Source organism: Eurosta solidaginis, chromosome 3 (assembly GCF_040869045.1).
Source record: "Eurosta solidaginis isolate ZX-2024a chromosome 3, ASM4086904v1, whole genome shotgun sequence".
Classification (NCBI taxonomy): Eukaryota; Metazoa; Arthropoda; class Insecta; order Diptera; family Tephritidae; genus Eurosta; species Eurosta solidaginis.
In genome coordinates, this window is record NC_090321.1 from 11,823,027 (window position 1) to 11,839,108 (window position 16,082).

At 35.6% G+C, this 16,082-nt stretch overlaps 2 protein-coding genes across 5 annotated transcripts; one reads left to right on the plus strand and one right to left on the minus strand.

Moving 5' to 3' along the window:
* The first annotated feature begins 6,765 nt into the window (after positions 1-6,765).
* DCP1 (decapping protein 1) lies at positions 6,766-7,996 on the plus strand. The gene has a single exon (XM_067777326.1). The coding sequence runs from the start codon at positions 6,857-6,859 to the stop codon at positions 7,931-7,933; it is 1,077 nt and encodes a 358-aa protein (XP_067633427.1). The 5' UTR covers positions 6,766-6,856; the 3' UTR covers positions 7,934-7,996.
* Positions 7,997-8,556: 560 nt separating this feature from the next.
* Positions 8,557-14,530, minus strand: Nap1 (Nucleosome assembly protein 1). Of its 4 annotated transcripts, none has more exons than XM_067770801.1 (8): positions 14,373-14,476; positions 14,282-14,306; positions 14,058-14,165; positions 13,630-13,941; positions 12,685-12,838; positions 9,648-9,788; positions 9,403-9,591; positions 8,557-9,321 (listed from the first exon to the last, which is right to left on the minus strand). In XM_067770801.1, exons 3-8 carry the CDS (start codon positions 14,144-14,146, stop codon positions 9,103-9,105), a joined length of 1,104 nt encoding a protein of 367 aa, XP_067626902.1. In that variant the 5' UTR covers positions 14,147-14,165; positions 14,282-14,306; positions 14,373-14,476; the 3' UTR covers positions 8,557-9,102. The 4 variants fall into 4 exon arrangements, with proteins under 4 accessions (XP_067626902.1, XP_067626903.1, XP_067626901.1 ...); XM_067770802.1 differs by having other exon boundaries at positions 14,276-14,306; positions 14,373-14,444; XM_067770800.1 differs by lacking the exon at positions 14,282-14,306 and having other exon boundaries at positions 14,373-14,530.
* Positions 14,531-16,082: the final 1,552 nt, after the last annotated feature.

The following is a 16,082-nucleotide window of genomic DNA, read 5'->3' on the forward strand; positions in this document are numbered from 1 at the left end:
GCGCTTAAGGTTGGTTCGATCAGCTGTTTTATCTAGTTATGGTTATATGGTTATAAGTAATTATCATTATTTGGCCCTTTACTTCGACCACATTTACACACAAATACACTTACACACAAATCACACACAGAAGATTGCGCATTCACGAGTTCAAAATTGATTCGTTCTGCGCATCTACGTCACACTCAAGGCGAATTCAGTAGATGTTGTGTTATCCCAACAGCTGATTGCTTCTTCTTGATAATTTTCCATACAAAGCCTTGTACAACAATATGTCAGTTAATCGAAATCAATGAAAATTTTCTTTTGACTGACATTCTTCTGCACGGCGAATTGGTTGAATTCGCTTTGCCCACTCTCGCTTTGTTTGTGAGTATTCCATAGAGTACATACGTTAGAGTACTTTCCAAAGTACTTTCACTGTAGTACTCCATGGAGCACCCACAGAGTATGCCAAAGTACTAAAGAGGAATTGTGTTGTCGGAAAGAATTATCGGAGTGAATTTAACTTAAAGTGAAAGTAAATGAAAAGGGGCATTATGGGCATTATTTAGCATTTGCGTGAATAAAGAAACTAACATTTCTCTATACTATAGTATGTATACATAAAACCAGTGCTCTGTTGCATTTTATCAGAGTTGCCAAAGTAAAATTTTATTATCAGTTACCCTGCAAAAATTGTTGGATTACGTGTTCCATTTTCTTCATGTTGGAGTACTCTAACAATACTCCTTTGCAATGCGTTTGCGGACCACCATAAGCCGATCATTGCTCGTTTTTTAACGACAGTGATCACGACACGATGACGTTCGAACAGAGTTGCCAAAAGTAAAATATTGCATGCAAATAACTAATAATAAAATTTTACTTTGGCAACTCTGATAAAATGCAACAGCGCACTGGTTTTATGTATACATATTATATTAGTTTATTCACGTATGCGTATGCGTATTATATTAGTTTCTTTATGCACGCAAATGCTAAATAACATAAGAATATTCGTAGTATAAAATATAAAAGTTGTATTGCCCCTCTTCATTTACTTTCATTTTAAATTAAATTCACTTCGATAATTCTTTCCGACACAATTCCTCTTTAACAGCCTGATTCTAATGTGGTAACAACTTTCTTCACCACGGCAACTTTCTTCATGTGGTAACTTTTGTACCCTTTTGGTATTCTGCCCACGAAAGTAGCCGGATAATTGTTTACCCACTAAAATAGGTGGTAACATCGATGTAACCACACAAAAGCTGTTGTTTAGAAAAAGGCAATACTGAAAAATAAAGAATTGTGAGCGCAAATAAATAAACATAATAGTAAAAAGTGTTGCCTCTTGCTATACATATTTGTTTCCAAGTACTTTAACAGTATATATTACAATATAGCTATGTAAAAACGTATGCATGTATGCACATATGTATATACACATCGTCCCGTTTATTCGTTAACATCGTATCTACGAGTGACACATTTTCGGTAAAGCCGTGGCGGAACCATACACGATGGCAGCATGGTGACATGCCTACAAACATAAATAAAAATTCCATGAACTTCGTTTTTGTAAATTCGATGGACAAATGTCAAAATCGTACTGCGCCGGAAGTTGATGTATCAAATTAAATAAAAAAAGTTTATATTCAGCTGTCCCATGCTGTCACTTTGTATTGTTCCGCCATGGGCAAAGCGAAGAAAACCAACTTTTAAATTTCACCACATACACTGGTGAGTTTTTCGGTGATGACAGCGTTACCACTTTGGCCAGAATCGCGAATAAAACAACTGGTAACGATTTTCGGTTACATAATGTTCTGGGTACTATTTTACCGGTAACGCTAAGAATCGGGCCGTAAGGGTCAATTAATGGTGACTTATAAACATATAACCATAACCAGATAAAACAGCTGATCGAACCTACCTTATGGAAATCAATGTAATCGATTAATGGTGCCATACCATACTGCTAACGCCATAACCATACCATATCCAACCAATTGGTTTTTGGTTTCTCGCCATATCCATAGCCAAAAATATTTGAGTTGGTGAATTTAATAACTTTTTGTAGATTTTATTCATTGTTTTGGATACGTTATGACTAAGAGACTTATTTTTTGTGGAATGTGTTTGTAATTTATTGCGTTTTCCTCATTTTTATGAAATTTTCACGATTTTTAGGTTAAAACACCATTAATCGATCACATTGGAGATGGTTATGGATATGGGTATGGTTACGACTATGGCGTTAGGGTTAAGGAAGTTTAATCAGCCCTTTAGTACTTTGGCATATGATCCTATGTGGTTGCTCCATGGAGTACTACAGTGAAAGTACTCTAACGTATGTACTCTATGGCATACTCACAAACAAAGCGAGAGTGGGATCACCTACTCCTCTCCTAGGACGTCGCAATGTTAATTGGAGCACATTTTTTGTATGAATACAGATTAGATTTGGAGCAGTCCTATACTCCCAAAGGAGTATTCCTTACATTATTTATAGAGTACTTGCGTTTTTTGAAGGGTACCCTGCAAAAATTGTTGGATTACGTGTTCCATTTTCTTCATGTTGGAGTACTCTAACAATACTCCTTTGCAATGCGTTTGCGGACCACCATCAGCCGATCATTGCTCGTTTTTTAACGACCGTGATCACGACACGATGACGATCGAACAGAGTTGCCAAAAGTAAAATATTGCATACAAATAACTGATAATAAAATTTTACTTTGGCAACTCAGATAAAATGCAACCGCGCACTGGTTTTATGTATACATACTATAGTATAGAGAAATATTAGTTTCTTTATTCACGCAAATGCTAAATAACATAAGAATATTCTTAGTAAAAAATATAAAAGTTGTATTGCCCCTCTTCATTTACCTTCATTTTAAATTAAATTCACTCCGATAATTCTTTCCGACACAATTCCTCTTTAGTACTTTGGCATATGATCCTCTGTGGGTGCTGCATGGAGTACTACAGTGAAAGTACTTTGGAAAGTACTCTCACGTATGTACTCTATAGCATACTCACAAACAAAGCGAGAGTGGGATCACCTACTCCTCTCCTAGGACATCGCAATATTAATTGGAACACATTTTTTGTATGAATACAGGTTAGTTTTGGAATACTTCTATACTCCCAAAGGAGTATTCCTTACATTATTTATAGAGTACTCGCGTTTTTTGAAGGGTATTTGTATGCAATATTTTACTTTTGGCAACTCTGTTCGATTGTCATCGTGTCGTGATCACGGTCGTTAAAAAACGAGTAATGATCGGCTGATGGTGGTCCGCAAACGCATTGCAAAGGAGTATTGTTAGAGTACTCCAACATGAAGAAAATTGAACATGTACCCTTCAAAAAACGCGAGTACCTATAAATAGTGTAAGGATTACTTCTTTGGGAGTATAGGACTGCTCCAAATCTAATCTGTATTCGTACAAAAAATGTGCTTCAATTAACATTGCGATGTCCTAGGAGAGGAGTAGGTGATCCCACTCTCGCTTTTTTTGTGAGTATCCATAGAGTACATACGTGCGAGTACTTTCCAAAGTACTTTCCCTGTAGTACTCCATGGAGCACCCACAGAGGATCATATGCCAAAGTACTAAAGAGGAATTGTGTCGGAAAGAATTATCGAAGTGAATTTAATTTAAAATGAAAGTAAATGAAGAGGGGCAATACAACTTTTATATTTTATACTACGAATATTCTTATGTTATTTAGCATTTGCGTGAATAAACTAATATTTCTATATACATACTATAGTATGTATACATACAACCAGTGCGCTGTTGCATTTTATCAGAGTTGCCAAAGTAAAATTTTATTAGTAGTTATTTGCATGCAATATTTTACTTTTGGCAACTCTGTTCGATCGTCATCGTGTCGTGATCACTGTCGTTAAAAAACGAGCAATGATCGGCTGATGGTGGGCCGTAAACGCATTGCAAAGGAGTATTTTTAGAGTACTCCAACATGAAGAAAATGGAACACGTAATCCAACAATTTTTGCAGGGTTTACACATGCCTTAATCTACATTAAAGACCCGAACGCATAAGACGATCCCCATACAAACACATGTAGTCAGTTGCAGCATCTTGCGCTGACAGATGGGAAATTCTTCATGTGAATGCGCAAGGCGAAATAAACTTCAATTGCTGAGTCTGAAGTTCCTTTATATTTACAAACGTAATATCTTGCGTGATTGCGGCGATGATTGTAACCTTGCCTGAGATTGCGTTGAGCGCATTCATATGAAAAAGTTGTTTGTCGCTCGGCCTTTAGCTGATTTAATTTTTTTCACTGCATTGGTGTAGGGATTGTCAAAAAAGGATGTCAAACGCAAAATGTAATTGCAATGTAATGACAATCATTTTATTAATAGGTAGTTTCACATCGTTTTTTGTTATTCTATTAGTAAGTTCATCTAATTGAGTGCATTATTTTCACACAAAATACAAGATTGGCAGTTTTTTTTCTATTGCACGCGTCTGACATCAAAAGCATTGTATATAATGACCCCGATTTTGACAATCTGTACACAGGTTTGTTGTTTATGTAGAAATTAGCCAACTATAAAATTGAGTTGACAAGATAATAAACTAGGAAGGAGAGAGCAGAAGGCAAGACGCACAAGAGGCGTAGCTTCATAGACGCGTACAAGATTTGACATGTAGCAACAATTTCTCTACGCCTCAAGATCTGCACACGAAACTACTTTCGAGAGTCGCTAGACTGGCAAACAATTATTGAAAAATAAAAGAAATTAAATTTCTTCAGGTATATCCGTCCCCGAAACCAAAGGAAAATAGGCATTAAAAGTTGTTTGCATCCCCGTGCCTTTGTAAATTATGAAAGGCAACTTTACACCACCGCGGATTAGAGAAAAAAAGTGATTTCTAGTTTCCAACACTTTTTAGCCTTTTAATCGCTTCAACAATGTCTAGCCAAGCTTCTATGGTGTTGAATACTCTTTTTCAATTTGGTAATATACCTTTCACCCACTTTTATTAACTAGAATAACATTTTCTAACTAATTACACAAATTTGCAATGTAAACAAAGATGTTGTTGTTGTTGTTGTAGCAGTGCTTCGCCCCACCTAACAGACGCGACCGATCACAAACTGTCATCAATATCCTCTAACGGGAGTCCAAGGAAACTTGCTGTTTCAACAGGGGTGGACCATAGGGAAAGGGGTGTTAGAGGCGTTGGTTCCACATTACAATTAAAGAGATGGTTGGTGTCATGTGGGGACACATTGCAAGCGGGGCATACATTTTGTATGTCGGGGTTGATTCTGGATATGTAAGAGTTTAACCTGTTACAGTATCCAGAACGAAGTTGAGCCAGAGTGACACGCGTTTCCCTGGGGAGTATGCGTTCCTCTTCCGCAAGTTTTGGATACTTTACTTTGAGTACTGGGTTCACCGGGAAATTCCCGGCATAAAGGTCCGACGCCTGTATGTGGAGTACACCAAGGACCTGCTTGTGTTTTTTCGCTTCATACGGCTGTGTTCTCAGATGCCGTATTTCCTCAAAATGCTTACGGAGATGACTCCTTAAGCCCCTAGGCGGTGCTGGCTCGTCAATCAGATGTCTGTTGGGATGCCCAGGTTTCTGGGTATTCAACAGGAACTGTTTGGTCAGCATCTCGTTTCTTTCCCTGATGGGGAGTATTCTCGCCTCATTATGTAGATGGTGTTCTGGGGACATAAGAAGACAGCCCGTTGCAATTCTGAGAGCAGTATTTTGGCAGGCCTGTAGCTTCTTCCAGTGGGTAATTTTTAGGCTTGGCGACCATATGGGTGACGCGTAGCACGTAATCGGCTGGCTAATTGCTTTGTATGTAGTCATGAGCGTTTCTTTATCTTTTCCCCAGGTACTGCCAGCAAGGGATTTGAGGATTTTGTTACGGCTCTGAATTCTCGGAACAATTGCGGCTGCGTGCTCACCAAAATGTAGATCCTGATCAAACGTCACACCCAAGATTTTGGGGTGTAGGACAGTCGGTAGCGTAGAGCCATCGACGTGGATGTTCAAAATGGTCGACATTTGGGACGTCCATGTTGTAAATAAGGTCGCGGAAGATTTAGTCGGTGATAATGCCAGGTTTCGCGAGGCGAAAAAACTGGAGAGATCAGGGAGGTAGCCGTTTATTTTATTGCATAGCTCATCGATCTGTGGGCCTGGGCCTGTGGCCATTACTGTGCAGTCATCGGCGTAGGAAACGATTGTGACTCCTTCCGGTGGTGAAGGTAGTTTAGATATGTAGAAATTAAACAAAAGTGGGGATAGGACACCACCCTGTGGCACCCCTTGTTTAATTCTCCTTGGCTTTGATGTTTCGTTTCTAAATAGCACCGATGCCTGCCGACCACCCAGATAATTTGCGGTCCACCTTTTAAGACATTAAACAAAGATCTTGTTCTTCCTTTTTTTCAAGCGTACGTACGCTTAGCGACCAATATTGCCGTATGGTTAGCTACATGAAGCTTTCATGCTTTGTGGCTTTAATGCAGCTTACGCCTCGTGTGCAGCTTTCCATTCAAGTACATGTGTTCGACATCAAATCGTTCAGATATCTCCTGCAGCGTCTAATACTCGTCTATGACGCGTAACCTCGTGTGCATCTTGCCGAAGTTGCGAATAAGTACTTTACAATCCATAGGTGACAGATTAAAAAATCTGACGATTGTAGTCTGTATACTATGCAATCTCTATTATTTCCAAATACTTCCATAAATAAAAATTTACAATATTAAACACCCTGTGAAATACTTACTATTCGTAATAAAATTCTTGCAATTTTTTTGGTGATATTTACGTGTTATTGGAAATTATAAGCAACAAAATGAGTCTAGATGAAAATTGCAAAGCCCGAATGAACTTAGCGGCTATAAAAAAAGTGGATCCATATGCAAAAGACATTGTCGACACATCACCGCACGTTGCCTTCTATACCTTCAATGCAGAACACAACGAGTGGGAGAAGACTGATGTTGAAGGAGCATTTTTTATATACAGTAGGAATGCGCAACCATTTCACAGTATTTTTATTAATAATCGTATTAACACAACATCCTTTGTTGAACCGATAACAAATAAACTGGAACTTCAATCTCAACCTCCGTTTTTGTTGTATCGTAACGAACGTTCGCGAATCCGAGGATTTTGGTTTTATAACAGCGAAGAGTGTGAACGCATTGGGCCAATAGTTATTGGTTTGGTACAAAAAATTGATGCACGAGGCATTTTAAGCGAATCCGAAGACAGTACACGACCTAAACAAGATAACGTTAATATATTTAAAATGCTATCAAAAGCCCAACAAGAATATAACAGTCAGCAGAAAATTGCATCTGGTAATGTACTTCAATTCTTTGCTGCAGCTAAGCCACGCTCAACCGAAGTACCATTTATGCAACGCATAATCCCAAATACACTTTCAGTTGAGCAATTAGAACAACAACAGCGTACTAAAACGCCTCGAGGAGATGCACAGCAATCGAATGATAACAAATTTGACATCACAACGGAAAGATTATCATCCACAAACCCAATGAAAACAGGCGTGAATATAGCATTTCTTTCCGAGTTGGAGAGTAGATCTAAACTATCGTCGGTGTTGAATCAAAATACTGTTATGACAGAAAACTCTGGCACAACTTTAGCAAATACAGAAGAGCGTCTTCGACAGTTACTTGTTAAAGAAACGCCAAAACCATCTAAGCCAGCATTGTTGCTACCAACAATGTTTGATAAACCGGTAGATATAAATAGAAGCCCACCTAAAAAGGAGCCGCTTAATCAAGCCCAGTTAATTCAAGCTTTCAGTTTTTTAATTCAAAATGACAAGGACTTTGTTAAGAAGTTGCACGAGGCATATATAAAAGCCTACAATAAAGATTTGTCTGGGACATATCAATAATTATTAATGCGTATTTTACCGAAATAAAAAGTACATTTCATTTAAAGGATATATATACAAAAATCGTTTTGATTTATATGCCTCTTATTAAAGTTGCTTGCCCTACGCTACATGTTAAGAACTTGAAATTTTTGGAGTTGTTGCTTTCAGAATATTTTTTTTTTAAACACCATGTGCATGATCGAAAATAAGTTCCTTTATAGCTTGTTTACATCTTCCAATTTTCATTTTTAACCGATTTCGGATTTCATATGAATTCGGTTCAAGAATCCAGGTTCGGTTTCAGTGTCATTCTAGCTACAGTTCCGTTTTGTGCTGTTCCTCTTTCCTACAGTTATTATCCTTTCGTAATCATAACGAAAGCCACAATCCACATGATCATACATATATGAAATTGGAATAAGAATGAAATTTGATCTGTATCTCCTCAATTTTCTTGACAATTCCGTTTCTTTTATCTTTTTTATTGATTCTTCGAATTGTTTTCTTTGATTCCGTTTCATTTCCATTAACTGTTTCGGTGTCTAATTGCGCTCATATCAACCATGTACATTGTACCCATATTACACTTATATGTACATGGATTCCCCCGTACCGCTAGCAAAAAAGTTTACACATAAAAATAGTTTTTTGATACAAATGAAATGTTTATTAACACCTCCATGGTCGGATACGAATGCACATAAATCGATGTAAGAATGTCTATAAAATATTTTGCCAAAAGTAAAAAAGGCGAATATAAAAAAAATTACGAAAACCCTCTGCATGCTTGGTTAACATTGTTTAAAGCACAACAGTTTTCAATACATTACGACAGGATTCGTCTGAGATATTTGCAAATAATAGTTGCACATTTTTGTCGTTGTTGTTTTAAATGATTTTGTACATACGCACTTATGCAAATTTTTTTTCGCGGAAATATTGTGGATTAATCCAGCCAGGGTTAATTCTTTTAAAGCGCTGTCGAAGGCCACCTGTGCAGAAAATTGTTCGCATGTTCGATTTCAATGGAAATAAGTATAACCTAATAACTATCAAATTTACATTAGAAGCAAATCAAAAAGATTTAGTTTCAATCAAATTATTAATGATAATTGCGCTTAAGGCTTCATTTACAAAATTCTTACAAAAAATAAATTTCGAATTTAAATTATTTGTTGCATACAGTATTATTGGTTTTTACAATCATCTATCGATTTTATACGCTTTTCCTTTTCAACCGCTTCGTCGTCCGATTCGTCTGCATCGTCATCATCCTCACCATCATCATCGTACTCGCCATCATCATCATCTTCATCGTCAATAATATCTCCAGTATAATAAAGTATAGCTTTTGGAATGATTCTGGCTCTTAAGAAATGCCCTATTTCAAAGTCTGTTGCTAAAATCTGAAAATATATGAATATTATTAATATAACGAATAAGAAAACAGTATTTATTAAGACAGTCTCATGTTAAACCAAACATACCCCTTGAGTTTCCTCATCCATTTCATCTTTATCTTCTGGTACTTCAGGCGGATTGAAGAAGTTGAAGAATGAGTCATTGGGTACTTGTTTAACTATATTACGGACCGTGCCGCGTTCCTTATGTTTTTGTTTTTTTCTTATTGTTTTTATAGTAAGATTCATTTTCTTTTCCCAATTGATGGTACAACCCTAAAAAGTTAAGATTGTAATTTATTTCATTATTAATTATATACGAATATACATACCTTGCACTTATATATTTCTGGTCCTTCAAATCCGAAAGGATTGTCCTCATCAACCATAGCTTTTAGGAAATATTGTTTAGTAAGAACTTCATTTGAAAAGTATTCATTTTTATCAAAATAAAATTCCAACGTATAGGAATGCTGGAAAGATTACATTGTTTTTAGTTGTAGAAATATAGGAATTAATAAGTTTCTGGCGAATTATTATTTTCTTTAACTGAAATTAGTATATGTGACCCGGTCTATGAAAAGGTGGCTTATGACTAAAAAAAAACAGCTGTTTCTCGCAAAAAAAAAAACAGCTTTTAACAGCTTGGTGGAATCACCAGGTGAAGTAAATAAAAAAAAAGACGGAAGATGTACACTTTCTGAAACGGTAGTGATGTATTTTCGACGGTCAGAAGAAGGTAAAATTTGTATCCGCTTTGAAGAAATAGGAGTAGAAAAATAAATACCTTGCTACGAAAGCCATTACAGAAATTGCTGTTTTCAGCATATCAGTGCCACCTAACACCAATGCAAAATTGAATACAAAGGACCAGTGCGAGTTAACATTACTTTTAGGATCGAATAAAAATAAAAAATTCAATTTGACCACTTTAACTGACTTCAATTTCAACTGCAGTTGAAACTTTCATGTGTTATGATATAAAGTATATACATATGTACGTCAGTTATTTAGTTGTATTTTTCTGCCTTTGGCGGAACTTAAAATGGGTTTCTGGTTCGATGAAAAGTTTTACAGTTACATTTGGAAGTGACCGTGATAGTATTAAATGTGTTTCCGCCCCTTAAAATTATTGACATGTTCTTCTACTTTATTGATTTCTCGTTGAGAGTCGGGATTAAAAAATATGCTCTTCTAATATATAATAACAAACTTAATCAGAAGATCCCCCAAACATTCTTGACAATTGAATCCATGATGTATTACTAATGTTACCAAGTTATTATTTACCAAAATAGGGATAGACTAGCCCAGTGGCATTCGGCCTAGACCGATAGATGCTGATCCGAAGCGAGCTGGATTCATATATTCTAAATTGCAATCTTTATCTCTGCATTTAAGGATGGCTGCCAGGTTGATACCTTATATACCGATTTCTCAAAGGCTTTTGATAAAGTTTCACATCAAATCTTACTATCTAAACTTGAGTATATTGGATTTCACTCTGTATTCTTATCTTGGTTAAAATCGTATCTATCGAACCGGTCTCTATGTGTTGAAATCGAGGGCTGCAAGTCCCTACCTTTTTATGCAACGTCTGGAGTTCCTCAGGGTAGCATTCTCGGGCCTTTGTTGTTTGTGCTTTTTATAAATGTTATTGGTTCCTGTTTTTTTTCGTCCTTTTTCTTTCTCTATGCAGATGATTTAAAATTATTTCATAGAGTTAATGGCGAGTCGGTATCCCTACTCCTACAAAATGACCTAAATAATCTTATTGAATGGTGTAATGCCAATAATCGCTTCCTCAATGTGAATAAATGTTTCCACATGTCTTTTACTAAATCATCTAACTTATATTCCACCCTCTACGATATCGCAGGTGCTCGACTGGTTTCGGTTAATGAATTTTTTGACTTAGGTGTTGTTTTTGATTCCTCTTTCTCTTTTGTCAATCATATCTCTTATATGCTTCCCAAGGCTTACAGAAACCTTGCCTTTCTTCGTAGATATGCAAAAGACTTTAAGGATCCTTATACAAGGAAGGCTCTTTATACCTCTCTCGTTCGTTCAAAACTAGAATACGCCTCAATTGTTTGGAATCCTATCTATAGCTGCTATGCTGCCAGAATTGAAAGGGTTCAAAGAAAATTTACTCGTTTTTGTCTATTTTCACTCAACTTTGACGACACAATTCCATCCTATCACTCGCGCTGCTTACTCATAAATCTCCAACCTCTCGAATTAAGAAGGATAGGAAATCTGCTAATGTTCGTCTATGATCTAAAAGTTGGCTCTCTTGATTGCCCAGTTCTCTTAGCGAAGGTGTCATTTAATGTACCTAATCGGAGTCTTCGAACATTTTTCCATTTTACATGTAATTTTGACCCAATTTTTCGGGCACTAAATGAATTTAATAGACTCTCAAGGAGGGTTTTTATTGATTTTTCTTTGTCGAGAAGCATCTTCAAGTCAACTTTGCAAGAGTTCCTATAATCTTTACTTGCATTATCTTTTTATTTTTTGTTTTCGCTAGTCATGTTACTTACGTTATTCGTTGTGGTTTTCAGTTGATTATTTGTTTAAGCATTTATTTGCTTTTGTATTCTAGTCTGTAAGATTGTTTAATCATAGACTGAATAAATTATACATACATACATACATACATTTAAGTGTAACATTCCTCTCATCCTGGTGTTCTGATTTTTAGGGCCAACAACAGTGAGTTACAATTTTTTGTATATTTAGAATACCGTTTAGCCGAAGTTTTTTCAAAATAAGGTATAATACTACAATTTTGGGGTTCTTGTAGGAATGAGAAAAACGTTCTTCGAAAGTCTTCACTAGTACTGTACAGGGGAAAATTCTTGGTTGTATATGACGTGAATGCAAATAGTTTGTTTTAACAAAGTCCTTTTTGAATTTTTTTGGGAGCAAATTAAATATATGTATATAATGATAATATCAAAAATATGGAAGTATTAGTTTAGCACGGCCTGCCATACTTATGGAAGAGTACACCAAAGATACCCTGACTGATGAATTTTTGTAATTAAATGCAGTAAAGGTCCTTCAATATTCACCTCGTAGTTTATGTGAAAAAAGTACTAAGTGGCATATTTTACTTCTGAAAATTAAAAAGTAATACTTTTTCGGGGACAACATTGGTGAAAAATGTTCAGATAGCCTAATGACAGGACAAAGAAGAATTTAGAGTGATACAATTGACGGCTTACTTCACCTGTTTCCCGCAATTTCTTTTTTGAGTCATAAGCCACCTTTTCATAGACCGGGTCACATATATAATTTTGTTGAATTCAAAAAGTATTTTGGAATTCTCTGGCAGGACAATTTTTTTATATTATGAATTACCTCATCATCGTATTTAATTTTGATATCCGTAAGTTTTTTTAGAACAGGCTCATCATGCTCCTGGACCATATCACCTAGCAACTCTGTGTTTCTAAATATTGTAAACCAAAAGTTTGGTATTCCTTTTGTATTCTCAGGAATTTCTCTGATTTTTCTAAAATGCGAAACGGATTAAAACTTAATTTATAGAAATAACAAATTTACAGAAAATTGACATTGCACTAAATATTGAAGGTTCAATGTGGCCATATTAAATCGTTCCGGGGATGGTCGGGCTAGTACCTTAATGGTGCTTGTTACCGGAGCATAGCGGATCTATATCCAGCAAAGGAGAACGAGATCAAATGTTTTCAGTGTTATTATGAATATATTCTGCATGATTATTCTTAGCCAAAACAATAAGTCATATAGAAATTTGGACTGAATGAAAAAGTTACAATCAGAATCAATAATTATTCTCGAGTAAAAGAGTTAAGATCAAAATTAATTTATTAGTGATCACAATTTTAAAAATCAAAGGAAATAATTATAATTGCCATCTCCATAATTAAAGTCAATTTAATTATTACTGTAAATCGAAGAATATATAAATCGGATGATTATTTATGATTTTTTTATTTCAATATGATTATCGTCCCGGATTTAAACGAAGTGGCTTATCGGAAAATGCAAAAAGTTAATAAATTCAGCCTATTATTCGAAGATTGTGTTAGAGGCCGCATTGGTATAGAATATTCGCTTACGATACTAAAGGTCATGGGTTCAAAATCAAGAAAGTTAAAACAAAATACTTTGAAACGATTTTCCAAACGTGGCCGCCCACTGTAGTAGTTCTGTGAAAACTAGCTTTATTTGTTTGCTTAGAAAAAAAAATAATAATAATAATAAGAGGTGTGGTCTAGGACCACTTAGTCACCATACCCCTTTATTGTTCCCAAAACTTACTTAATCATATCTTGAAACTCCGCCGACGTTTCTGTATCTTCGACATCATCAGATTTCCACATTGGTTTTTGTTCAGAAGGTTCTACGTGTCCAGTAACAATTTCTTTCCTACGATCAAAAAGGGGTTGGTATTTTTCTTGATACTTTCGCTCAAGCTTGTAAACTTCTTCAAAAAATTCTGCCTCTAACTTGAGATGCTCAAGTTGAATATTTTTTAACGCAACTACTCTATTTTGTATTGGCGCAGGAAGATTTTTAACCATTTCTTGCAAGAATTGACGCCGAAACAGTGCACCCATGCATCCAAATGGTCTGAAATAAGACAAAAAAAAAACTTCAATTTCCTCGAAAAACACATATACATTCATGCAAGTCAACGTATTTAAATAGCATATCAAAGTTATTTAATTCCTTAATAAATATCTTACATCATTTTTGCATTTTCCGAGTCCTTGCCTCCTTCATCCGACTCATTGCAGGAATCAACTTCAATATTTTTATCAGCTGAAGCGTCCATTTCTAGTAATAACTAAAATCTGAAATATGGAAAACAGTTTGTCAAATATGCTATTTAAAATTAGCAAATGCCCCAAATAACTACAATTTATTTCAACATTTGCTATATATGTATTTCCATTTTCAATACATTTACTTGTGAAAAAACACGTGTCAGATATCTAAGAAATTCAATAATCAAATTATAAAGAAATAAGTTAATGCATAAAGAGCACAGATTAACAAACCTCGATTAATTATGCTTTAAAAAACTAGGAGTTAATTTAATACTGCGCATAAGGAAAAAATTTCACACTCTTTTTGCAAAAGACCCGCTTCAGAAAGAATTTCTTTTAGCACAAAAAGGGTGACTCCTAAGCAACATAATTCATAACAAGTATTGCCAGATTTGCATTTTGATCATTGGATTGCACTCATATAAATGCGATGAACATTCAATAGACTTAAGGCATATTTACATAGAACACTTTATCAACATTAGCCGTGTTTTTTAACACGCGCGTATACGTTTCGTTTGGGCGTGTAAAAAAACGCGTATCTTCGCTTAGATAATGCTTAGGAGACCCATCTAGCGGCTGTGGTTAAACAACTAGCTACAGCAACAGGGTGTACCGAAAAGCGGAGACGCAACGCTCTGATGGCCATAGGGTATAACATATAGCTGAATCAGTTGCGATGAATTGTGGACACACATAGAATACATAGAATTAGTGTAGAGGGTAACTCAAAGACACATATTTCAGTTACATCTGAGTATAATGCGTATTGAAATTTAGTAGGACAAAATTTATGCGCAGCAATTTCAGAGGTGTATTTATAGTTTGTCCCTTAGCAGTCAATATAAAGTTTAAGCGTAAACGGATATACGCGTGTTAAAAAACACGGCTATTGTGTTGGATTCACAATGATCCTGAACTCACCTAATTCACTTAGAAAATGCACATTTGCTATGCAATGACGCTAGACAATTTGCACAAAACCCTGAACTCCTTACTAAGGGCAATTGGTTTAGCATCATTGCATTTGCAAACTGGTGTAGTATTTTCACACAAAACGGTAATAATTTATATATGTACTAACCTTTACCCGCGGCCCGTCCGCAAGGAGAAAATAAAATATATGTGCTATTCACGTTAGCCTGCTTACCAAGTTATCTGTTTAAAAATTATTTTTGTCTAATGTATTTTATTTTTGTAATTTAATAAAAAAAAAAGAACTAAATGAGAAGATAAGCTAAAAGGCACGCTTTCATGAAAAGTACAATACAGTTTTTTCGAATAAAAAGAAATAAATTTTGTTTTTAAATTAAATTAACTGATATGAGAGGGATGAAAGAATTACTACTCACAGAACAAAGGAGTGAAACTATAATTAGCTAAAACCAAAGAGAATTTTTTAGATGAAAATAGTGTTGCTTTTTCGGGTATTTAGTTGGTTAAAATATTACAAAAAGTGTAGTTATAGTTATAACAGTTCGTTACACGATTCATTAAAAAAACTCAAAAATAGAACGAAAAAGCTGTGTTAGATTGAAGATAAAACATACCGAATTTTAATTACGAATAATTAGCAGCAAATCCACGGCCATAAAAGCTCATAATTTAAAAAGGCATGTGTGCTGAACTACCAGTTGCGAAGAGACCTAAAATGATCCCGGAAGGGTCCCAAGATGATAATAAAATTCTGGCCACATCCCGAAAATCATCCAGAAATTAACCAGGACGGGTCCCAAAATGATTCCGAAATAGTCCCGAAAAATTCTTGAAATGACCCTGACGGGATCCAGAAAACCATCCAGAATTGATCTCGGAAGGGTCCGCAAATGATTGCGAAATAGACCGGAGAGTCCCAAAAAACTCCGACGGAATCCCGGACAGATCCCGAAAATCATACAGAAATTATCCCGGAAGGGTCCCAAAATGATCCAGAAATAATCC

What these genes read in the sequence shown, in the direction of transcription:
- Nap1 (XM_067770800.1), bottom strand. Translation starts at nt 14,146, where the DNA reads ATGGACGCTTCAGCTGATAAAAATATTGAAGTTGATTCCTGCAATGAG. An exon ending in TCGGAAAATGCAAAAATGAT is followed by an intron (nt 13,942 to 14,057) that starts GTAAGATATTTA and finishes GTCTTATTTCAG; the next exon opens with ACCATTTGGATGCATGGGTG. An exon ending in AAATTAAATACGATGATGAG is followed by an intron (nt 9,789 to 12,684) that starts GTAATTCATAAT and finishes TAATCTTTCCAG; the next exon opens with CATTCCTATACGTTGGAATT.
- DCP1 (XM_067777326.1), top strand. Translation starts at nt 6,857, where the DNA reads ATGAGTCTAGATGAAAATTGCAAAGCCCGAATGAACTTAGCGGCTATA.